This window comes from Macaca thibetana, chromosome 7, assembly GCF_024542745.1.
Source record: "Macaca thibetana thibetana isolate TM-01 chromosome 7, ASM2454274v1, whole genome shotgun sequence".
Taxonomy (NCBI): Eukaryota; Metazoa; Chordata; class Mammalia; order Primates; family Cercopithecidae; genus Macaca; species Macaca thibetana.
This window is the reverse complement of record NC_065584.1, coordinates 77,163,428-77,189,573: the sequence shown is the minus strand read 5'-3', so window position 1 is coordinate 77,189,573 and position 26,146 is coordinate 77,163,428. Positions and strand designations below refer to the sequence as shown.

The 26,146-nt window shown below is 34.6% G+C and overlaps 1 protein-coding gene across 5 annotated transcripts in view; it reads left to right on the top strand.

Moving 5' to 3' along the window:
- G2E3 (G2/M-phase specific E3 ubiquitin protein ligase) overlaps positions 1–25,279 on the top strand; it is a 59,933-nt gene extending 34,654 nt beyond the window's left edge. For all 5 annotated transcript variants that reach the window (XM_050797838.1, XM_050797842.1, XM_050797840.1 and 2 more), the window contains 9 exons: positions 3,146–3,252; positions 4,212–4,328; positions 7,442–7,566; positions 7,670–7,802; positions 11,415–11,722; positions 13,820–14,001; positions 18,181–18,353; positions 21,319–21,509; positions 22,288–25,279. In XM_050797838.1, coding sequence (XP_050653795.1) covers positions 3,146–3,252; positions 4,212–4,328; positions 7,442–7,566; positions 7,670–7,802; positions 11,415–11,722; positions 13,820–14,001; positions 18,181–18,353; positions 21,319–21,509; positions 22,288–22,544 — 1,593 coding nt within the window. In that variant the 3' untranslated portion in view covers positions 22,545–25,279. The remainder of the gene's footprint in view (positions 1–3,145; positions 3,253–4,211; positions 4,329–7,441; positions 7,567–7,669; positions 7,803–11,414; positions 11,723–13,819; positions 14,002–18,180; positions 18,354–21,318; positions 21,510–22,287) is intronic.
- Positions 25,280–26,146: the final 867 nt, after the last annotated feature.

Sequence of the window (26,146 nt, the reverse complement as noted above, 5' to 3'; positions counted from 1 at the left end):
ATTCTCTTATTTCAATAAAATCTTAAAAATACTAACAGTACTAAAAGTAGTAAAGTTTGATACCTTTTTTTTTTTTTGTGGTGTGGACCTTGAACTTTTATACTTAGGACTATTCAGTTAAAAGTGCAGGATGAAGGCCTGGCACAGTGGCTCAAGCCTGTAATCCCAGCATTCTGAGAGGCCGAGGAGGGCAGATCACCTGAGGTCAGGAGTTCGAGACCAGCATGGCCAAGATGGTGAAACCCTGTCTCTACTAAAAATACAAAAAAAATTAGCTGGGTGTGGTGGTGCACACCAGTGATCCCATTTACTTGGGAGGCTGAGGCAGGAGAATCGCTTGAACCCAGGAGTTAGAGGTTGCAGTGTGCCGAGATAGCACCACTGCACTCCAGTCCGGGCGACAGAGCAAGATTCTATCTTTAAAAAAAAAAAAAATGCAGGATGAAGCCTGTTTTGTTGGGGAAATATTAGAAATTCATTTAATACTTGCAAAGAGGTGTTTATAAAAGGATCCTAGAGAGTGCAGTTAATAAACAACATTGTGAAGTGTTATCCTTACCTATTCATATTATATGAGAATCTTTAAAAAGTAATTTGTTTTAATTAAGGGTTTGTATTTGGATGAATATAATTGCTGCCAAATGTGTCGTCTTGTTAATTTTGTAGCAGTGTGTTATTTTTCATAAGATTTTTCTCATTTATATGTTAATAATTAAGCAAAGAAAGGTTCTCAAACTTGACCTAGTATCGTTAAGGCCTTTTGTGAACATTCTGAAAATACCGAGTTTTAATTTTGTCGTTAAAAAAGTAGAAATAATATTACTAACAAAAAAGACTAGGTCTACTTTATGCAAATATAACTGAAGATCACAGCCACATGGACACCTGTCTACAATAAATATCACTAAGCAATTATTACTATACTTGATTAGAGCATACTAAGGATGGGGCTAATTCTTGAGTCACTCTCTCTAAAGGAGTTCCAATAACTTTTGTACTCTAGTATTGTTCTTAACTGAAATAGCACATGGAGTCTTATCCAATCTAGATAACTGTATGTGGTTAAACAAATGTTATTATTTCTAACCACTACAAATGCTATACATTGGGATTTTGGGAGAAGAGACTAGAGATTGATATCAAAGAAATTGGTAAAAACTTTCCACTCTCGTGTCTAGAGAATTATCACTGTTCAGCTTGGATTTTTCCATCGTTGCTCTAGTCTTGTTGGTATCTTCCATGTGTCTTATCCTGTTTTTTCCCCTCTCTACCAGATACTTCCTTTTATCATATACCATATTTAGTTAAAGATCTTGGCATCTGTCTGCAATTGCTCAAATATCCTTTAGATTCAGAGATTTCAATAACCTGTTGTTTCCCTTCCATATATGGGTGGGTGTGTGTGTGTATGTCACTTGCTAATTGTCTGAACCTGGAATCCTCTTTATTAGCTTCTCTCTTCACCATCCATAAATCATTTTCCAAGTGTAATCAAGCCTACTTAGTATATTCTGTGTATCCTTTTTATTGTAATTCTACTCTCACTGCTTTAATTTCAGACACTGTTTTTGGTAGACCACTAGTTGGTCTTTCTCTGGGGCCTTATTGCCTATTAATTTATTCTTCACACTGCTGGCTTTAACTTACCTACCTAGCCTCTACTTAGTTCAGTTTGGCAAGAATGTAATCCTTAAATATATTATTAATTGTACTTTCCTAATTGCACATTCTCTCTCTTGCTGGGGAAACTTCATATGTATTATTCCCCATCCTTGGAATGTCTTTTGTCCTATTTTCCTGGCAAACCTCCATTCCTTTTTCTAAACTTAGCTTGTGCTTTACTAACCCTCTGACGTATTTATCAGTGTAGACTTAGATACTCCTTCCTGTTTCTTTCATGTGTATACTTAAAATGCACACATACTTTTACATAATATTGTAGTTTTATACCTGTATACCTACTCACTAGAATTCCTTGAAGTTGAATCTGTCTTGTTTTATTTTTGGTACATAATACCAAAAAGTTTCCAATTTTGAAGCATTTTGGATTTTTGGATTAGGGATATTCAACCTGTCCTTATTTTCTTAAAACACCTGAATCCTCTCTATGTATATTGTGAACCCTTGAAAAGAAGAGTCCCATTTGTGAACTCAAACTAGAATTCCTTGTTGTCAGTTCATTGGGAGAGTTTCAGGTTGGCCAAGTATTCTCCAGTGACCTAGGTGGTGCTCAAAGGGGTCAGCAGTAACTCTGTAATCCCTGAATCAGTGAGCATTTTAATTGCAATCTTAAGAGTTCCGAAGTGTTTTAGGTACTGTTCTGTATTTTGCTAGTGATTGATTCATTTAATAATTTTTCCATTTATATACCACTGTTATATTTCAGTTAGTGGCACTGGTAGTATATTCATTTCCTAGGGCTGCCATAGCAAATTGGCTGCTTAAAACAAGTTTATTCTCTCACCATTCCGGAGGCCAGAATTCTAAATCCAAGTGTCAAAAGGGTTGGTTCCTTCTAGAGGCATGGTGTTTGGCATCTATAAAGCAGGAGTTAACTATCTGTTAATTAAATGCATAGTACTAGTTTTTACTGGGGACTGGCTACTCTTTCCAAGTAGGCTTACAGTTTCCTGTTTCCTTCTGAGTACCCTCTGTCTGGTGCTTCTGTATCTATATTTGCTATAGCAATGAGGATAGGTTTTATACTTCTCTCGTTTTGGGAAGAAAGCTCTCTTAGCGATTGAGTTAAAAACAGAACCAGTGATGATTTTTATGTAACATTTAAACGCCATTTCTAGATGAAGTAACTCAGGAGTTTCATTTTTTTCTCACATTTTAGAGGACAACACAATATTTAGTAACATTACACAATAAGTAAAATGACATTACACAATAAGATTGAAAAAATATATGGGTAATGTAAAGCTAAGTATTAATTAGCTTTTTTTTAACCATTGGGGGAAAAAAGAATTCTAGATTTTAGCAGTGGGATAACTTAGTTTATAAGGACAAAGTTTGAGAACCCACTGGCATAGAAAATGTTTTCATAATATATTGTTAAAAATAGCACATGTTCTGTTACATAATACATCACCTGATAACAGACTTAAATCATTAACAGTAGACTTTCTATTTTCCACTGTAGGTTCAAGCAATAAATGCGGGAGTGTTTTTCTTTAGGTGTACAATATGCAGTAATAGTGACATCTTTCAGAAAGAGATGTTGAGAATGGGAATTCATATTCCTGAAAAGTGAGTACCATTTAGCCTTATGATAAAAAGAGATATTTTAAATGTAGGATTTAATAGCAATGGAAATGATCACCTATGTCTGATTCAGTGAGCATGGACAGGTAGCCATTTCAAATGGTGAAATGCAAAACCTCCTCCCCCAGATGGCCAGTTCTTGGAAAGCAAGGACTGTGTCATAAATGTCTCATTCATTGATTTATAATCTCTTTATAAGTAGCTCAGCTATGTCTAATTTTAATTGATTGACTTTGTACACAATTATAAGACTTCAAAATGGTATGTATAAATTGAGAGAATCAAGATGTGATTTAAAATATGTAAGAATTTTCTTAATACTTAAGCATGAAGAATCCAGAAATAATGATAGTGAACTTAAAATTAAAAATCGAAAGTGAAATATTTGGAAAAATGTGTTGTAAAAAATTTATTGTTAACTTTTCATTTATCGTGAAAATTCATTGAGACTAATTAACTGTATGATAAAATAACACGAATGGATTTATATCTTAAAGAGAATCCTAAAAAGGACAAGTTTTATTATTCTCCTAAGTATATAAAAGTTTTTATTTTAGGCCAGGCACGGTGGCTCACACCTGTAATCCCTCCCCTCACTTTGGGAGGCCGAGGCGAGCAGATCACCCAAGGTCAGGAGTTCAAGACCAGCCTGGCCAACATGGCGAAACCCCATCTCTACTAAAAAATACAAAAACTAGCCGGGCATGGTGGCAGGCCCCTGTAATCCCAGCTACTTGGGAGGCTGAGGCAGGGAGAATTGCTTGAACCCGGGAGGCAGAGGAGAATTGCTCTTGACCCGAGATTGTACCACTGTACTCCAGCCTGGGCGAAAGAGCAAGACTCCATCTCAAAAAAAAAAGTTTTATTTTTAGATTCATTCCTGATCCTCTTATGTAACATTATTTATAGGTCAAAGCATATTTTATATCTTGTTTCTTTCATAGAGATGCTTCCTGGGAATTAGAGGAAAACGCTTATCAAGAGCTTCTGCAGCACCATGAGCGTTGTGATGTTCGAAGATGTCGTTGCAAAGAAGGGCGAGACTATAATGCACCTGATAGGTATTTCTGAAAGTTCAGTCGTTCTTAGTGGTTCCTTGTTTAAACCTTCTGCTGACAAAGTAGGTTTTATAGTTAGTGAAACGTAGTTTTGCTCTTAGGATGTTAGAAGTTTAAACTGAGATGAGGGATATTTTCTAATGCACATTTACGTCCGTTTACAGAGAAATTTTTGTGCTTAGTATAGTTGTAACCTATTTCTCTGTTGTATTATCACAAGACTCTATTTTCTAGAGCCACACTGTTCTATCTGGTGGCCAGTAGCCACGTGTGGCTATTGAGCACTTGAAATTTCCCTTTTCCAAACTGCAAGGTGCTGTAAAGACTTAGTTCACTAGGACTGCCATTAACAAAATACCACAGACTGGGGGGCTTAAAAGAAATTTATTTTCTCATAATTTTAGAGGCTGGAAGTTTAAGATCAAGGTATTGACAGGTTTGGTTTTTTCTGAGGCCTCTGTCCTTGGCTTGCAGATGGCTCTGTTCTAGCTGTGTCTACATGAGTTGTCCCTCTGTCAGTGTGTTGTCTATGTCCTAATCTCTTTTATTTTTATAAGGACACCAGTCATATTGGTTTAGGGCCCACCCATCTAACTTTATTTTACTGTAATTACCTCTTTTTTTTGTTTGTTTGTTTTGAGATGGAGACTTGCCCTGTTACCCAGACTGGAGCACAGTGGCACGATCTCGGCTTACTGCAACCTCCGCCTCCCGGGTTCAAGCGGTTTTCCTACCTCAGCCTCCCGAGTAGTTGGGATTACAGGTGCATGCCACCTTGCCTGGCTAATTTTTGTATTTTTTTTTAGTAGAGATGGGGTTTCACCATGTTGGTCAGCCTGGTCTCAAACGCCTGACCTCATGATCTACCTGCCTCAGCCTCTCAAAGTGCTGGGATAACAGGCATGAGCCACCACACCTGGCCATAATTACCTCTTAAAAGGCCTTATCTCCATGTATAGTCACCTTCTGAGGTACTAGGACTTAAGATTTACTTCAACATATGAAGTGCAGGGAGACACATTTCAGCCCATAGTCATTTTATTATGACTTAAAGAACTTATGTGACCAAATAACTTAAAATTTGTTGTTAATAATTTTTATGTAGATTACATATTGAACAAAACGATAATATTTTGGAAATAAAAATATACTATTTAACTTTTTTATATTTTTTAATGTGGCTACTGGAAAATTTTAAATTACATATATGGTTTACGTTGTATTTCTATTGGACAGCACTATTCTAGAGGGTAATTTAACTAGATTCATCCAGCACTGTTTCTTTTGGACCACTATAAAAAGCGTTTGGCATTTGAAATTTATTGATTACTCTTTCATAATGTCAGTGGCTCTTTTATTTAACAGTAATTTTGTGCATTTTAGGTACAATGTACTGTGTTGCATAGTAGGAACCAAGAATACCTTCATTTTTTAAGATGTAGGATAAGAAGTAACAAATCCAGTTTACAAAATTTATATAGGAAATTTCAATAAATTGTTATCACTGTTATGTAATCTTACTTAACATAGTAAGCTCAGTGTATAGAGCAGAATATTGGGAGCCTTGTTTCATGAAACAAGGTTGAGTCAGCTACTACATAATTGTGAAGATTCAGCTAAGGTCTAGCCTGCTCTGGAAAGTTTCCTGTAAGCAGCTGTCCTCATTCCTGATTCCCTACTCTGGGCTAGGGGTTCCCTTCATTGTGCTTGTTACAGTATAGTTGGCGTTAAATTTAATGCTATTAAACCAAAAATTCTTAGAAGGCAGAGATCTCATTGAAGGTGTCAAGTAACTGTATTCTTGCCTGTGTTACTTATCTAGTGACCCTGATTATTCATTCATTAACACCAATAATACCTCCCTCAAGAGTTTTGCTGAGGCATAGATGACATAATGTATATAGGATTTTAAGAAGCAATACATTCATAATATTGATATTTTTCAAATTTATTTTAGGCTGTTCTTTGCCTATATGTATTTCTTGTATACCACTGGTCTCTCAATCAGTAGTTACAACTTTTCTTTCTAGGACAAAGATATTGTCTATCTGAATGACTGCTTTGTAATCTCATACCCTCTCATCCTAGTGAGAGGAAGGCAGTTTTAGTGAAAGGCAGCATGGTTAGTGCTTAAGAGCATGTCTGAAGCTAGATAAACTGAAGTGGAAACCTCAATCTGAGACTTGGCTAATGTGAACTTGAGTGGACAAGTTATTGACCCCTCTGTGCCTTGATTTCTTCTTTAAAATGGAAGTAACAGTGGTTCTATCTACCTTCTACAATTGTGAGGATTAAACTTTTCATGTGAACACAGCGAGAACTGGACTTGGAGCATAATAAGCACTTAGGTTAGCTGTTTCTTCCTCCTTATTGTTGTCACTGGGCAGAGACTCTCACATATAGAGGACACACGCTAACATATGCACACCCACACAGAGGGATGATATGCCCCCACCTCTGGGGTAGGGATGATGTCTAGTTACCTCTCTTGCCACTCACACTTTCACACACGCAGGGAGCTAAATCTGTTTCTAAACAGAGAAGGTGTAGTCATACCCAACAAAAAGGCTGGAGCCCCACACTATAGCCCACACACATAGTCATGGAGAAAATATGAATATGAATATGTGATGGCATACATCACATAACACAGCTGGGAACAGATGACAGAGAATATAAATATGAGCCAGGTAGGAGGTCTGGATTCTGTTGAACTGCACAATATCTGAGGTGTTTGAGCAAGCTTATTTTAGGAAATATTCCTCACCTTGAAATTTACTGAATGTTTCTTCCATATCAGACACACCGACACAGCAATCTCCCTGTAAGCATAGTCATCTCTAAATAGAAAGGAAAATTTATTTTCTCCCTCTTAATCATATTTTGTCTGATGTTTATATTCTTTGTGTATGTGCATATGAGTGTGATAAGTTAGTTTTGGTTTTTACATTAGAGATATTTAGAGAAGCAGATAATCTTTTTCCACCTTTAGAAAATCGATTGGGTGGGTGTGTGCGTGTGTGTGTGTGTGTAAGAAGGCAGGCCCTGTGGACATTGCTAGTGGTTGAAACTAGAATAAACGAAATGTAAGTGTCTGCTTTTCTTTATGTCCTCAGCAAATGGGAAATAAAGCGCTGTCAGTGTTGTGGTTCCAGTGGCACACATTTAGCCTGCTCCTCACTACGGTCATGGGAGCAAAATTGGGAGTGTTTGGAATGTAGGGGTATTATCTACAATTCAGGTAATTTTTTGTAATTTTGAATAAAGTTTTTATTCAAATGTGTATTATTTAAAAGTTTTTACCTATATCTCTGTTATGCTAACATGGAAATTTAAATCTGTAGGAGAGTTCCAAAAAGCCAAAAAACATGTATTACCCAACTCTAATAATGTGGGGATTACAGATTGTTTGTTGGAAGAGTCATCACCTAAATTACCCAGGCAGTCACCTGGATCCCAGAGTAAAGATCTACTGAGGTATGTATTTTGAATTGGAGAAATACATAAAAATCTATTTGGAGAAAATTATGATAGGAAATGCCATACACATTTAGAATATTAGGTGATCATATAGTAGTCTAGAAGAGTGTTTTTCAACCTTCAGGACCCAGCGTGTGATCATGAAATCAATGCAACCAGCATTTTAAAGAAAATGAAATGGGATTGAATAGAATACAAAATACCAAAATGCATCATACTTGGGAAAAGTGTATCTATCCTAATTAATTTTTTTGTGTATGGAGTAATGAAGTAAAATATATTTTTTATTATAGATCACTTTCAAGATAGTTTGAAAAACACTGATCTGGAAAATGTGCTTAAAATGTTATTTGATTATAGAGTAAGACAGGAAATTAAAATATCAAGCATACCATGTCACCTTATTAAAAGGAAAGAATCCTATTTAAAATAGAAATTTTTTTTCTTTTGTCTTTTTTTTAGAAATAAAGTCTCGCTCTGTTACCAGGCTGGAGTACAGTGGCATGATCATGGCTCACTGCAGCCCCAATCTCCTGGGTGCAAGTGATCCTCCCACCTGAACCTACCAAGTCTCTGGAACTACAGATGCATGCCACCATGCTTAGCTAATTTTTAAATTTTTGTAGAGATGGACATCTTGCTATGTTGCCTAGGCTGGTCTTGAACTCCTGGTCTCAAGTAGTCTTCCCACCTTCGCCTCCCAAAATGTTGGGATTACAGGTGTGAGCTTTGATGTTATAATCATTGTTTGCTTGTTTACTGTCAATGTCAGGAATCTAAATGTCAGCTCTTCCCTTTAGAAAGTTTAAGGCATACATACTATTATCACATTAATTTCTGTTCCCATAAGATAGCAAAATAGGCTGGGTGTCGTGGCTCATGCCTGTAATCCCAGCACTTTGGGAGACCTAGAGGTTGAGAGATCGAGAACATCCTGGCCAACATGGTGAAACCCTATCTCTATTAAAAATACAAAATTTAGCTGGGCATCTGTAGTCCCAGCTACTTGGGAGGCTGAGACAGGAGAATCGCTTGAACCCAGGAGGCAGAGGTTGCAGTGAGCCAAGATTGTGCCACTGTACTCCAGCCTGGTGACAGAACCGAGACTCTCAAAAAAAAAAAAAAAAAAAAAAAAAAAAATAGCAAAATAATAAGTTACTTTCAAAATCTTAATTAAATAAGATTGGAATTACATCTTTATAATGTTGGGTATTTGTTCAGCTGTAGTTAAGATTTTTATGTTTATATAGATTTGCAAAAGAGTTTTTAGAGCCTTGCTTTATCCAATAGGGAAGAAGTAGAAAATTAGTCGCTAAGCATGATGAAATACATTCTTGTTAAAAATAATTTCAGTTTGGGTATGGTGGCTCATACCTGTAATCCCAACAGTTTGGGAGGCTAAAGTGGGAGGATCATTTGAACCCTGGAGTTTGAAACCAGCCTGGGCAATGTTAGGAGACTTCGTCTCAACAAAAATATTTTAAGAAAATAACCAGATATGGTGGTGTGCACCTGTAGTCCTAGCTGGGCAAGAGGCTGAGGTGGGAAGATCATTTGAGCCCAGGAGGTCAAGCTGCAATGAGCTATGATCATGCCACTATACTCTCTCCTGAGTGGCACAGCAAGACCTTGTCTCTAAAAAAAAAGTTTCAAGTTTAAAACCTTAGAAGATAGTAAAGATAATTTTTGTGAAGACATTTGATAACTGAATTTGTAGACAGGTAGAATATTAAGTACTCTGCAAAATTTGAAGAATATCTGTTTTACTATGCCACTTGTGTTAACTCTACGGAAAAATCTGTTACAAATATTGTTATACTTTTAGTATCAAAATAGATGTTCACATTATTTTAAAATAATTTTAATATTTAGATTTCCAAAGATGTTACACCAGGGAAGCTTGACTCCTTGCTCCTGCTTTAACATGTAGTCATGTTTAGAAGAATAGCATCAACATTCCCCTGATCAGGCAGGAGCAAGGAATCAACATACTATAAAAAAAGGTATGTTTCTGAAGAATTATCTTACTTCCAAAGGACTTTAGCTTTTATTCAACATAAGTTAATGAAGAGAGGATGATATAAAAAAAGAAAAAGCAAAACCTGGCCCACACTAGGGCACTGTAATGTCTTGGGGTGGGACAAATTCATACTTGGTATAGAAAATGATCCATGGGCATTGCCCAAAACAAATTTATTTTTGAGAACATTAATTCCAGTTACAGATGGAGAAACTGAGGGAAGGAGCGATTGAGCTGGGTTATATAGTCACTTGGATTGTTAAAACAGATTGCTGGACTTCATGCCGACAGGTTCTGATTCTATAGATGTGCTGTAGGCTCAATAATTTGCATTTCTAACAAGTTCTGGGGCAATGCTGCTGCTGGTCTAGGACCACACTTCGTGACTTACTGGTCTAGACTAAAAGGTACTATTTTAGGAATTGTGAATTCTGTTTATAATATTAGCTCTACTGTTAATTATAACTTTATGATTTAAAATATATTGTGTAATCTCTCAAAGACATTTTCTTACATAGTAAGCAGAGATTACATTTGCTTTTTAAAAAAAAGGATACAGTAAACGTGAAGTAAACTACAATTAAGAAACTTAATTATAGCCATTAGCCAGGAAGGTGAGAGTTTGGGCTTTATTTATTTATTCATTCATTTATTTATTTATTTATTTTTGAGACGGAGTTTCGCTCTCGTTGCCCAGGCTGGAGTGCAATGGCGCGATCTCGGCTCACCGCAACCTCCGTTTCCCTGGTTCAAGTGATTCTCCTGCCTCAGCCACCCGAGTAGCTGGGATTACAGGCATGCGCCACCACACCCGGCTTATTTTGTTTGTTTGTTTGTTTGTTTGCTTGCTTGCTTGCTTGAGATGGAGTCTCGCTCTGTTGCCCAGGCTGGAGTGCAGTCGCGGGATCTCAGCTCACTGCAAGTTCCGCCTCCCAGGTTTACACCATTCTCCTGCCTCAGCCTCCCAAGTAGCTGGGACTACAGGCACCTGCCACCTCGCCCGGCTAGTTTTTTGTATTGTTTTAGTAGAGACAGGGTTTCACCGTGTCAGCCAGGATGATCTCGATCTCCTGACCTCGTGATCCGCCCGTCTCGGCCTCCCAAAGTGCTGGGATTACAGGCTTGAGCCACTGCGCCTGGCCTTATTTTGTATTTTTAATAGAGAGACAGGGTTTCTCCCTGTGGGTCACGCTGGTCTCGAACTCCTGACCACAGGTGATCCGCCCTCCTCTGTCTCCCAAAGTGCTGGGATTATAGGTGTGAGCCACCGCGCCCGGCCTGAGATTCTGATTAGTAAACCGGAATTCACTGGTTGGTTAAATTTGAGATAATTATCTATCAACTTTCTTGTAAATGATTCTAATTTGGTAAAAGATTGGGATGAGGAATCAAGAATTTAAAACTAAGATTATCAAATAACTGTTTTTGGTTCTAGTAGCAGCCATTGGTACGATTTTGGATGGAAGTTGGGAAAGAATATCCTATTAATCTTTTTTTTTCCCTCGTCATGTTTTATTGGCTATATAACTGCTGTTTCACATAAAGTACTTTAAAGTACTTATCTCTATGTTTAAATTCATGTTTTATAGGCAAGGCAGCAAATTTAGAAGAAATGTATCAACACTATTAATAGAGTTAGGATTCCAAATTAAAAAAAAAACTAAAAGATTATATATCAACAAAGCCAATATCTGGACTAGTGCCTTAGATGCATTCAGAAATCGAAACTTTAATCCTTCATATGCAATTGAAGTAGCATATGTTATTGAAAATGATAATTTTGGAAGTGAGCATCCTGGATCAAAGCAAGAATTTCTGAGTCTCTTAATGCAACATCTTGAGAACTCATCATTGTTTGAAGGGTCCTTGTCAAAGAACTTGTCTCTAAATTCTCAAGGTAATTATTTTATTTATTGTTGTATATACCAAATATCACATGTATAGAAAAAGAGATAGATAGCTGGTTAGAATTGATATTTAATACCTGTGCTCTAAATATACAGTTCACTTTGTTAATAAACTACTGACAGAATCACAGGAAAGTGGGAAGGGGGAGTGACAGTTGAAAAAGTAAATTTTGTGGTGAAACATTTTTTATTTAAGAATATACATTCTTTATAGCAATATTCTTCTAAAAATTAATCCATAATTAAGTGTAACTTTATCTTTAATCTCATTTTAATAGAGTGGCCAAATGGGGATGATAATTTGAATTCCTCTTGTTTGTATATTTGGAATTTGCGGTTAACATAGAGTTTTTATAACATAGTTTCCTAGTCCACATGTAACCAATTTTTCAGTATACTTTTGTTTGCAATAATTTTTTTTTTTTTGCACAATTATGTATATGATAGTTTTCTGTCTTTACTATTGGTGAGAACTTAAGGTAATTATAACAGGCATCTCAAAACAGTGGGTAATTCTAGCATTCTCTTTTAGGGGCTTTTTTACTACTTTTGCTGCGATAGGAAATTCGAAAGAAAATGAGAAGGCATTTCGTTTCATTTCATTTGAATTTCCTGCTATATTTTTTGTAAACATCCTCACCATTGCCTAAAGCATCATTTTTACTCTGTATAGTTCACACAGTTTAATTGTAAACTCCCTTTAAAATAAAACATAAAAATAAATAAAAAGCTTTCCAAATAGTAATGTTAACTCAAGGCAGCTTTGGTATGGTGGAGAGTACGTGAATTTAAATCACAGAATCTGAATTCAAGTTTGTACACATCTAGTTCTTTACATCCTTAGTTACTCTCTCTGGATCTCAGTTTCTTCATCTGTAAAATGTGATTATGAATATGTAACTTATAAGATTATTGCGCAGGTATTGTTAATGTCCCTTATTAATAAGTTGCTTTCAACAATTTAAAAATTAAGGAAAAATTTACTTGATTGTTTTGACACATCAGAGTTGCTAATACATTTGAAATGACAATTTTAATTCAAGCTCTGACAGTAAGGTAAGACAGCATGTACTGTTGAGAGTAAATTTGTGCCTTTGGGAAAGATTATTTAGTGATATAGATCAAGAACCTTAAAAATGTTCCTATCCTTTGACCTATTAATACCATATGTAGGAATCCTAATCAAATAAATATAAACAAGAATATGTGAGTAGATGTTGACTATAACATTATGTCTCATATAGTTGGAAATGTCACTTAGCCAGGATAGCCAGTAATAGGGGGATGGTTTGCATTATAGCACATCTCTAAGTTAGTCTAAATACATTTATTAACTATAGATTTGAGTAATTTTGAGCAGTATGATAAAAAGTTTACAATATAATAAGTGGATAAAACATAAGTCAAATTGTTTTTATATTTATATACACAAAGAGGTACAAATACAGTCATTTGTCACTTAGTAACGGGTATGTTCTGAGAAATGTGTCAGTAGGCAATTTCATGATTGTGCAAAGATCGTAAAGTGTACTTAACGGAAACCTGGTTGATGTAGCCTACTACACACCGAGGCTATATGGTAAAGCCTATTGGTTCTAGACTGCAAACCTGTATAACATGTTACTGTACTGAATACTGTAGACAATTGTAACACGATGGTAAGTATATGTATATCTAAATATACAAAAGGTAATGCATTGTGCTATGACAGTATAACATCACTAGGTCATAGGAGTTTTTCAGCTTCATTATAATCTTAGGGACCACCTTTAATGTATTTCATCCATTCTTGACCACAACATCCTAATATCGTGCATGACTATGCACCAAAGTGTTTACAGTGGTTATTATGGTGGTATGTTTATTGTGTTTTATGTTTTCTACAATAGATTTTTACTTTATATTCAGAAAAATGTGTCTTTTTTTATATTTTAGGTGAGATCTATATTTTCTACATAATGGTAGCTTCTAAGCATTATATTTATCTAATGCTTAGATTTTTGGACTAATTTTTAATATATATTTAAAATGATGGTTATCTTACAATAATAGAAGTGTATTTGATATATTTTCATCTGTATTTACAGCTCTGAAAGAGAATCTTTACTATGAAGCTGGCAAAATGCTTGCCATTTCTTTAGTTCACGGTGGTCCTTCACCTGGTTTCTTTTCTAAAACCTTGTTTAACTGCCTTGTTTATGGACCAGAAAATACCCAGCCAATTTTAGATGATGTTTCAGACTTTGATGTGGCACAGATTATAATCAGGGTAAGCAATGGATCTGTTTATTAAAATGCATACTACATTCTAGGTATCTTTTAATGTAAATGATCTGCAATAAAATAATATCTATGAAGGAGTTAGGGATTGTAAACATATATTTCTGTTTACCAGTGGAGTTCTGAACCAGTTAAAAGATAGTTTTAAAAGTCAGATGGCTGGAGATTAAAGTGCAGGTTTAATGTTAGTAAAACCAATTGGATGATGTGATTTTGGTCTGTGTTCAACATGGCCTGTGAATGCTCCTCAGAAATACATGGATTTGCCTGCCTTGCTAGAGACAACTTGAGGCAGATTCCCTATTGCATGCTAGAAAGCAGATGAAAGTGCACTTTGATGCAAGGCCGGTGGATCTGAAGAGAGTAAGGATTTGGCTTACCAGTTAGAATACTTTTCCTTCCTTCTATAGGGAGGTATGAATGATAGATGGAGAGAAAGACCAGGCTGAATTTCTTCCAAAGGGGAACAGGTGGTAGGGATCAGGGAGGACTTAATGCATCCTCCTAAAAATAGTTACAATTTATTCAGCACTTATAATGGGTCCTGTACTAAACATGTCACATGTACAAACACTCATTTATCATAATGCCATATAAGTGTCATTGCCAACATGTTACTGCTTTAGAAACTGAGACAATGTAAGCCATTTAACTTTTCTTCCTTAACCTCCCTCCTACTTAAGCATACTCTATCCATTGTCTCAATTAACAGACAGTGTTGTTTAATGATTAAAAGCCTAGGCCTTAGCCGGGCGTGGTGGCGTGTGCCTATATTCCCAGCTACTCTGGAGGTTGAGGCACAAGAATAACTTGAACCCAGCGGATTGAGGTTGCAGTGAGCCGAGCTCACACCACTGCACTCCAGCCTGGGCAACAGAGGGAGACACCGTCTCAAAAAATAAAATAAAGTAAAATAAAAAAGCATAGGCTCAGAAGTCAGATTTTACTTTGAATGCCAGCTCTTATAACTACTATATGCTGTGTCACTTTGGGCATGTTAATCTTACTCAACCTCAGTTTCTAAGTCACAGAGTGAGCACTGCTGAAGTGTGAGTTGCTGTAGTGTATTGTAACAATTCCTTCATTTGCCCTAAGACTGCTTATCCTAACACTGTGTTTTAAATTGACCCCTTTAATTCTTTGTTTTTCCTTTTGTGTCCTCTTTACTAAAAAAAAAAGTGTATTTAAGCTTCATTGTCTCTACTTCCTATTTCCTCTTTATTTCTTGTAATCAGGCTTCTGTCCCTACCACAAGTCTCAAGTTAGCTAGTTCATAGTTTATATCCGAGGCTCTAAATATCCATGTCCAAAGTCCTTTTCTAATTTTTCATCTGCTGTGACTTCTGCATTTACCACTTAGAATTTCTCTGCAATATTTTATTTAATATTGTACTTCCTTCTACTTCTGATGATTCTCTCTTTAATACTTCTTACTTCTTTTTCTTCTTACCCCTGAAACAGCATTTTTCAGTGTTGTCTTAACAGTCCTCATTCTTTATTATTTGGAGAGCTTCTTCTCTCCTGTAATCTTTCTGAATGATTCACAGACCTGTATTTTTGAGCCTCTGGACTCTTATATACAGATAAGACCTGGGTCTTGTAGCACATTGAGTCCAACATGTTTAAGATGAAAATAGTATTTTTCCCAGAATTTTTTGTTTGATTGTTTTTTGGGGGGCTTTTTTGTTTTGTTTTTACCTGTTTGCCTTTTCTTTCCAAGAGATTTCTTATTTCCAAGCTGTCCTGGAGAGTCATTTTCATACTCCTCCATTTTCCAGTTGTATGTCAAGTCACCTATCTCTAAGACTGACTTATCATCAACCTTTACTTCCTATTTCTAGTGTGCCTTTTTTACCAAACTCAAATTTTCCCTAGGCTTAAACAATTAGAACGTTGTTCTAATATTCTTATTTGGGATGATTCTTCCAAAAGTACAGTTTTGACCATATTGCTTTCTTCCTCAGGAATCCCCCAATGGCTTCTCATTGCCTGTTGAACAAAGTTTAAGCTCTTCATTAGGGCATTTAAGACCTTTACCTCTCTTCATGGCTTTATCTACTCCAGTTTCTGTACTTTTTATCCAGTGTTTGTTCATTTAAGAAATACTATGTACTCTGTACTGTTTTGTTACTAAAGATAGAGTAGTGAGGCAAAGTCACTACCTTCTTGGAGTTTACATTAAGAGAGAACACAGAAGATAAACAACAAATATAATATACTATCATGTAGTAAAATGTATGATAATGCTAAATAAAACAGAATATGGCCAGGTGCAGTGGCTCATGCCTGTAATCCCAACACTTTGGGAGGCCGAGGCGGGCGTATCACCAGGGGTCAGGATTTCGAGACCAGGCTGGCCAACATGGTGAAACCCCATCTTTACTAAAAATGCAAAAAAATTAGCCGGGTGTGGTGGCGTGCGCCTATAGTCCCAGCTACTTGAAAGGCTCATTTGAGCCTGGGAGGCGGAGGTTGCAGTGAGCCAGGATCACACCACTGCACTCCAGCATGGGCAACAAAGTGAGACTCCATCCAAATAAATAAAATATATACATAAATATATACATACATACATACATACAACAGAATTAAAGAAAGGAGATAGATAAAGGTTGGAGTATATATAAGTTAGGTTTTAGGCTAAACTTCTGTATCACGTAGACACAGAAAGACAGTGGCTCAAAGAAGGCAGATGTTTACTGCTCCGTAAAATCCATTGTCTAGATTTTAGGGTAAGAGTTGGCACAAAAAATGGCCTGTAGGTCAAGTTCTGGCCTGTTGCCTGTTTGGTAAATAGTTACATTGGGCAACCATGCCCATTTGCTACTGATCTGACTGCTTTCACACTACAGTGGTAGAGTTGAGTAGCTGCAACAGATATCATATAGTTTGAAAAGCATAAAATGCTATCTGGCCCTTTATACAGATGGCCCTCTGTTTTCGAGATACATCGTGATTTACAAAACCATCTAAGGACTTGAGTTCCTCCCTCTCATTATCGTGTAACACTTAGCATTATTGTCTTCATCCACATGGTTGAAGCTTGCTCTTAAAGGAGAAAAGTGGAAGTTGAGAGCAGGGAAATTTGAGACATTGTTTTTACTTACATCCCATTGAACAGTCATGTAGCCCCACCTAGCTGCAGCAAAAGTTTGGCTATGTGCCCAGCAGGGTTGAGGGTTTGCAGGGATGAGGCAACATACACCCAATTATTACTCTGACAGGGTGTAAAGATAGTATTTTGAGCATAATAGTCATGAAAAACTTCAGAGATTTCAGCAGAGATTTTGAATGAATGAGAAGAAGTCACGTAAATCTCTAAGAATGTTTTAGGAAAAGGAAATTGTAAGTAAATTTTCTGTTAATGGATTGTTTCCTATTTTTAACATTTTCCATCTGTACCTTTAAGAGCTTACCTGTATGAAAGTGTCTTGCACTTTCACTTGTCTTTCACTTTCACTTCCACATAGATGGCCAAGTATTTCTTTGTTTACGCTGTTCACTAAAATGCTCTTGGTAAAATTCTGTCCATCTTTTAATTCTCAGCTGATACTCTTTTTCATGAATTCCCAGGTCATCTTTCTTGCCTATCTAGTGCTAGGTAACTTTTCTCTTTTTTTTTTTCTTTTCTTTTTAAGAGAGAAGGTCTCAGTCTGTCACCCAGGCTAGAGTACATTGGTACGATCATAGCTCACTGAACCTCCAGCTCCTGGGCTCAAAATCCTTCTACCTCAGCTTCCCGAGTAGCTAGGACTACAGGTGTATGCCACCCACAACAGGCCTTTTTTTTTTTTTTTTTTTTTTTTTTTTTCTTTAGAGAAGGGGACTAGCTGTGTTGCCCAGGCTGTTCTTGAACTTCTGGCCTCAGGCAAGCCTCCCACCTCAGCCTCCCTAGTTGCTAGTCTTACCTAGTGCTATATAATTTTTCAGTGTCAGTTATTTCCTTCTTTACAAATAGTTTCATTATACTCTGGATTTCTTGAAGGCAGAAATAGACAAATTTGTTGAACTGGATCATCAGACATTTATTCTAGAAAAATACTTCTTGGTTTACTTTCACTGCACCCATATGTACTCAGAAATTTGAGTATAAATTAATATCATTTGAAATGTACATGTCACTCAAAAGTAAATGGGTAAAGTGGCTGTATTTTCTCCTTCGTTACAGATAAATACTGCAACAACTGTAGCTGACTTAAAGTCAGTAATAAATGAATGCTATAACTACCTTGAGTTAATTGGATGTCTCAGACTTATAACGACATTAAGTGATAAATATATGTTAGTAAAAGACATACTTGTATACCATGTAATTCAGAGAGTCCAAGCACCCTTTGAAAGGTAAGTTGTTTCTATTAATATATGGCTCTCTCAAATTACATGTTTAAAGTGGTTAATTATCTTGTAATGTGAGATATATTTGGTAATAAGTGAGATGTTTTTCTCAGAAAAAAATTTAAATGCTATTTTAAAATAATAACTTAAGCCTTTTTGGGATGATTACTGTTCTGATCATTTAATAAGCATTGTGTAGGTCGGGTGCGGTGGCTCACTCACGACTGTAATCCCAGCACTTTGGGAGGCTGGGGCAGGTGGATCATTTGAGGTCAGGAGTTTGAGACCAGCCCGACCAACATGGTGAAACCCTGTCTCTACTAAAATACAAAAATTCGCCGGGCATGGTGGTGGGTGCCTGTCATCTCAGCTACTTGGGAGGCTGAGGCTAGAGAATTGCTTGAACCCAAGTGAGCCAAGATCATGCCACTGCACTCCAGCCTGGGTGACAGAGCAAGACCCCCTCTCAAAAAAAATAAAGAATTGTGTAAATGTATGATGCTTTCATAGAAATAATCACTATTTCAGATTATAAATTTTTTTCTAAAAAATACTCTTTTTAAAACTCTTACTACATGAGCCAACTAATCTCTGTGCATTCATTTAATAACTATTTATTGAGTACCTTTTATCTGCTGGGTAGTATATATATTGACCATTCTTTGATTAACAAAGTATGTATGATTCTTGCTGTCTTTTAGTTTAGAACACTGGTCTAAGTTAGACAACTTATGTATCTCCTTACACTCTTACAATTTTTTTAAATAATGGAAATACACATATGAAAGTAGTCTGTAATCACCATCCAGATCTAACACTTACTAACCTGTGCCTGTCTTGTTCATCTATATCCTACCCTTGTTATTGACTCCAGTATTATTTTAAAGCCGATACCAGATATCATCTCAAACCTGATCAATTCATTTAAAAAAATGTAGTATCATTAATCCATAGATTTAAATATATTTGATGTGTTTAAAATCTTCATAGTTAATATCATTACGGAAGTTTATATGTCTTGGATCAGTATAAGTCTCTTTATGTTGTTGTTTTTAATTCTTTTGATGTGAGCCTTAATGGTCTTTGTAAGCTTTTTTGCTATATGGTATCAGAAGGTGTTTCAGACTTATTTTGCACATTTTAGCCTAAGGAACCTTTGTTATTTTTAATGGGAAATGGGTAATTCACAACCACAGTCTGGATATTAGAGAGTCTTCATTTTGCTGGGTTGGTCATGGTATCTAGGACTTTTCAGTGAACCCAAATTAGAAAAGTCAAGGGTTTTTAAATCTATTTTTATCTATTTTTTTTAAATCAAACTTTTTTTAAAGATCCATTATGAGTGTGTCCTGATACTTCTAATTCAGATTCCCTATTGCATGATTTTTACTTAACATTTTCTTTGTCCTGTGTTGAGAATTCCAGTTCTTAACGACACTGGAGAATTTGAGTATGAAGTAACTATTCATGTGATTTATTCCACATTTTATAACCAATAGTCTCAGAATAACAGTACTAACATTATCAAATTGTTGTGCTTATAAGTCATTGGAATATTTTCTGTGTGGCTGAAAATTGGGCATAAATTGCATTTTCATTTTTTATTTTTAGTGATTAATTTTTATTAAAATTTCATTTTATTTTAAAATTATATAAAATGTTTTGTATAGTTCCAAAGTCAAATGTATAATAAGAATATACTGAAAGTATATTCAAAGAAGTATAGGTTTCATCCATACTATGTCCATCTACCATTCAACCTTTTATGAAGTAACCATTTTGGCAATTTTTTTGTGGTTTATTCTTTTATTTGTTTTTCTTTTTATTGATAACAGATAAACATATGTGTGTTTTTAGCTCATTTTATGCTGCTATAACAATACCTGAGACTTGGTAATTTATAAAGAAAAGAAATTTATTTCTCATAGTTCTGGAGGCTAGGAAGTTCAAAGGCATAGTGCCAGTATCTGCTCAACATCTGGTGAGAGCTGTCTTGCTGTATCATAGCATTGTGGAAGAGCAAGTGAGCACTCAAGACAGAGATGTGCCCTGGAAATCAGGATGAACTCACCCTTTTTGTCAGGAGCCCCCTCCCACAATAATGATATTAATCCATTCATGAGGGCAGAGCCTTTGTGACCTAATCACCTCTTAAGGACCCTATCTCCCAATACTGTTATACTGGCCATTAAATTTCAACATGAGTTTCAAATGAGACATTGAAACCATACCATTCTCCTCCTGGTACTCTAAAACTCATGTCCCACTCACATACAAAATCCCACTCACATACAAGAGTATCTGAGGAGGTGAATAGGAAATTTAGAAAGTCAGGCAAAAATGATATGTCTGTTCCTTGCTTATTAATGAAAATGTGCATTTTAAAATATTCAGTTGTTAACTTGCATTTCTTTTGTTAATCAGATATATTTTGTTCATTTTCCCTATCATTGATCTTTCAGAAGAATTTGTATTCCTTGCATAAAATTAATTTTCTGTCATATATATTAAATATCTGTCATTTGCTTTATCTTAATTTCTTTTTTAACAATATAGGTTTTACATTTTTATGTAATGAGGATTTGTCACTCTTGGTAATATCTGGGAAACTTTATTTTTATAATAATTAGCTTTGAAGTATAAAACACTTCAGATTTTGACATCTTTCTAATAAAAACTTGTTAGTTTTGAAACTATAAATAGCCAAATAATGTAGGTATGTAAAGTAGTCATTTTATATTAATGTATTTGCTTATGGATTTGAAAGTATCAAGTATAATATATCCATATCTTCTCTTTTCCCTCACATCTGAAAATATGATTGTCTCTTGTAGGGTTTTTTTGGTTGTTTTTTAAAAATCATTAGCTGTTTTGAAAAAATGCCAGATAAATTAGCTGGAAATATATATTCCCTAATATAATACCAAACACACATGTATGAATGTTGGCTCATTATTTTTCTTCTGTTAAGTTTTAAACAGGGTCTGAAAACCCTTGGTGTTTTGGAGAAAATTCAGGCTTATCCAGAAGCATTTTGTAGCATCCTGTGTCATAAACCTGAGAGTCTTTCTGCAAAAATCCTTAGTGATCTTTTTACAGTACACACATTACCTGATGTAAAAGCTTTGGGGTTTTGGAACAGTTACTTACAGGCTGTTGAAGGTATGTGGATATTTTATTTTACTTTTAACGATCTCAGAATATTTGTTTCAGCATATTTGTTTTGGGGGTTTTATGTGTGTATGTTTTGCCTTTTGGTATTAATATTAAGATGCTAACTCCGTATTTACAAAAGAAAGTTATTTCAAAGCAAGTTTATATGACCAAGTTAAAAACGATGAGAAAAGGTAACAGGAAATTTATATTTTGTAATTTTTTTCTCTGGATAAGTTGAGGTGAAAGGCATTCTTTCTAGAAAATATTATTGTCACAGCATAGAACAGTCTTAATCCTAATAATCTATTTCATCATTTTCAACTTGAAGTTAAACTAAATTATTCTTCTTCCACTGGTTAGGGCTGTAACAATGATATTTATCATTGAGCATTAGCAGTGTAAAATCATTCTGCCTAATAGAGTGGAGAAGAATTTAACTTACAGTTGAAACTTTGTTAAGCTAGATTTTTGGGGTTTTACCATTTAGTTTTTCTGTCTGTATTTGTTGAACTATTGTATCAAATAGTGATGACCTAGAAGTGGTCAAATATGCAATAAGTAGTTGTACTAAATGATTATATTAGTCCTTCTACTTTGAGATTCATTTATGTACTGTTTGCCTGTTACTATACCTGACTTTGTGATTTAGTTTGCCCAAAACAAATGTGGGAGTCTATGCCTTTCAGTATTCCAAGTCTATTTGGAGAAGAATCTATGATGATAGCAATATATAACATGGATTTACTTTTGTTTCTTTTTCTCTTTTATTGGTAAATTTTTTCAGATGGTAAATCTACAACAACAATGGAAGACATTCTTATTTTTGCAACTGGTTGCAGTTCCATTCCTCCAGCTGGATTTAAACCCACTCCTTCAATTGAGTGTCTGCCTGTGGATTTTCCTGTTGGAAACAAGTGTAATAACTGTTTAGCAATTCCAGTCACCAATACATATAAAGAGTTTCAAGAAAATATGGACTTCACCATAAGAAACACTCTAAAACTAGAAAAGGAAGAAAGTTCTCATTACATTGGACATTAAAATGTTTCCTTGAACGAAGAGAAGCTTCTTTAAAAGCTGCTATTGATTACTCTCTTTTGTTTCACTAACCTTTTCATCATCACTTTGAACAAACTAGTTAGTTTCTTGGCCTAATAAAATTTATGATATTAATATAAAGGAATATTATGGCCACTTAGGCTAAAAAAAATTTTTTTTGTTAAAGCATACTAGTCAAGATAGGTGATAGTTTCTCATTTTCTTGATATACATACTTTATAAACCTCAATATAAATACTCTTAAAATGGTTGTAAGGATTTTATTTAGGTATGGTAGCATGGTATATAAAAGTAAAAACTGTTTTACTCACATTTTTTGTAAATTAGGATTACATATAGAATGCCACAATTTTTCTAGATTTATTCAATTTTCAAATTATTCCTCATTTTATTTTAAAGCATTAAATAGAAAAGCTAATTGGTTAAATTTTGTTATATAAATCAGAGGCTTATATTCTGGGATTTGTGTTACTATGCATGCTTTTCTAGGATGTCACCGAATTAGTTGTTTAAAATGTTTTTAGATTACTGATTTATATTAAGATGACCCACACTGCAGTTAGATTATGCCTAGTTGGAAGTATTATATAAAAAGCAGAATTAAGCTGGGCACATGTGCCTGTAATCCCAGTTATAAGGGAGGCTGAGGTGGCAGAATCGAGATGCTCAGTCAGCCTGGGCAATATAGCAAGACTCCATCTCACAAAAAAAAAAAAAAAAAAAAGGCAGAATTGCACAAATTTTGACATTCCACGAGCTTAAACACTTTTGAGGTGGATAACATTTTGTTGAAAATACCTAAGAAAGTGTGTCTTCTTTAAAGCCTTGGCTTTAATCATGGGAAATTATTGTTGTTGTTGTTGTTGTTGTTTTCTGTATCCTATGTTTGGTATTCTGTATATCTGATCCATAATCATTTTAGGTATTTAAATGATCTCTGTGAATTGGTAGGTTTGACCATTTGACTGTTATTTATTATCAAGATGGTTGTATGCTAAGGTAAGTTGGCACCATAGCATTATACAGTTATCTTCATTGCTCCTGAATGATATCTGTTATATAAGCAATGTATAAATAAAGTAAAAAGGATAGAATGAAAAACCCATTCTAATGTCACCGCTCAGAGATAAGTACTATGTTTCTGTGTATCCTTCTATAAACGCTTTCCTTCTTTTCTTTTATTTTTTAACTTTAATAGTGCTACTAAAAGACAATACCTAAAAGTAACTGTACTAACAATGTGCTAACAATGTGAAAATATATAGTCCCAGAGTCATGTCCCCATATTTATACTCCCACAAAAGAAAAAATTGGAAAACAAAGTCTGATGTCCTTAATCTATTATCAAATTTAAATGATGTAATGGTTGAGTTTTCCATGAAAGTAAATCATTATGATAGGTAAATCACCATGGGAAGTAAAATGTTTTAACCATATTTTTCTTAATACACAAAGCAGGTGTCAGCTGTTGTCATATTCTCACCCTTCTTAAGAAATATCATTAAATTATTGATATTTTTTAAGAAAAGTAACAGAATAGATTTGAAAGAGATAATGTATCTCTTAATACCAAAGGACAACTAAAACATAATTCTAGTGTACTTTTCTTTGTTCCCTCATGTCTTTTTCAATCTATACACTAACATACCTAGCAAATTGTTTTACTTTAACTTGAAATATTTAATAACATTAAATAAGGCATTTCTTTGTCTTTGGTTGAATTCTTTTGCCTTATCAATAGTAACTGAAAGATCAATTATCAAAGAGTTTGAATAGCTAATATAAACCCCAAACTCGCCATACAATTTTTATTCCAAATATGTTGATAAAAAGATACTTTGTTTCTTTATCCACCTTGTTTTTATAACAGTTAAAAACCAATACAAACCAAAAAAACCTAGTTAAAGCTATTTTCTGGTTTGTAGTTTTAATTAATTTCCCCTAGGGTAGAAATTAAAGCTGGTAATTCACACACAAATACTTTGTTAGGGTGGGGGTGGCAAGTGGAGAGGCAGTGTACTTGGGTTAGCTACAATTAAAAACAGTATTTCAATTCTTCATTTGACTTACTTTATATATAGACAGGGCCTTAGTGATAAGATGGTGTAAATAATTTAGGATATTCATGTTTTCAAGTGAAGCATAAATATTTATTTTGCGAAATGTTTTCTGGTTTGAAGGATGTTCCATTATTAGGATTTTTAGATTAATCTGTATGGTCAAGGAATATCAGAGAAACCTGTAGGTTATTTATTTTCTGCAGTGTCATTTTGTCAAATGGTTGGTATTATAATTGTTCTTTTCTTATTCATTTTATAACCAGTGCATAATTCTTATTTTAGATTTTAAAAAAGAATTATGCTATAAATCTTTATAAATGTGTGTATGTATATATTTCTTAAATATTGCAATTGCCTAAACATTGTATATTTTAAGGCTGTTTTCTCTTGCTGTCAATGTTGAGGAAAACTATAAATTGATATATAATGCATCTACTGTTAATGGTTTTGGTTAGTTTGATATTCATTGTTTTTAAACAATTTCCAATATGGAAACTTTATTTTAATACCTTTTATACAGTTCTCTACTATTCAAGATATTCTTTAAAATATCTCACCAGAAACTTATACTTTTATACTTTGTAATATTTAGTTTCTATAATTTGAGGAAGTGATTTTTTTTGTTTGGGTTAAGTAAAAAGCCTTTATTTGATTACCCAGCATGAGAATTCACCTCGGTTTCTATTTTATGCATTTGTAAATTTTTCCCCTAATTATATGGAAGCTATTGGAACTTCTGTATTCAGTACTAAATACTAAGTCAAGGGGAGTATATTAGGTAACTTTTTTCAGTGACTGTGCCTTTAGCATTCAGTCATTATAAGAAAATGATCAGAACAAAATCATTACATTATAAACATGTAATTCTTTTATATGGTGATTATCATGTACTGCATTGTTACTTTTAAATAAGCTATTAAACTAGTTTTTATGGTTCAAGTAATGCAATACAAAGTTTCATGCTTCAAGTAATGCAATACAAAACATAACACATTTAATGATGAATTACTTCAATGTATATTATCTGTGGTTTAGGGAAATTTGGATTGTCTTGAAGAGACTCAGTTTTCAAGTTCTGATTTTGACCATTATCTTTTCTAATTCCTAAACATATCCCAGTACCTACACTATGCCAGGTATTATGCTAGGTGATAATTTATATGTCAGCCTATTTATACCCTTTTTAAAGACTGCCAGATTAACCAAAAAGCATGACATTTATAACAAAGTTTTATAAATAAAGAAATGTTTATGCCATTAAAGATAAACTGCCTATATAAACTAAGTAATTTATTGGGATTTAACAAGATTAAGATTCTGACAAAACTGAAAGATACAAGATTCCTTTACTCTCCACATTTGAGAGATCCTATAAGCAAGCAGTTACTGTCTGACACCCAGGAACCTATAGAAATGAGGGAATCTGTGTTAAAACTATGTATCCTCTAACGTAAAATAGCTAACCAGAATAAATTATTTAAGCCAAAAATCTGGACTCAGATAAATGGCTATAGTAAATTAGGT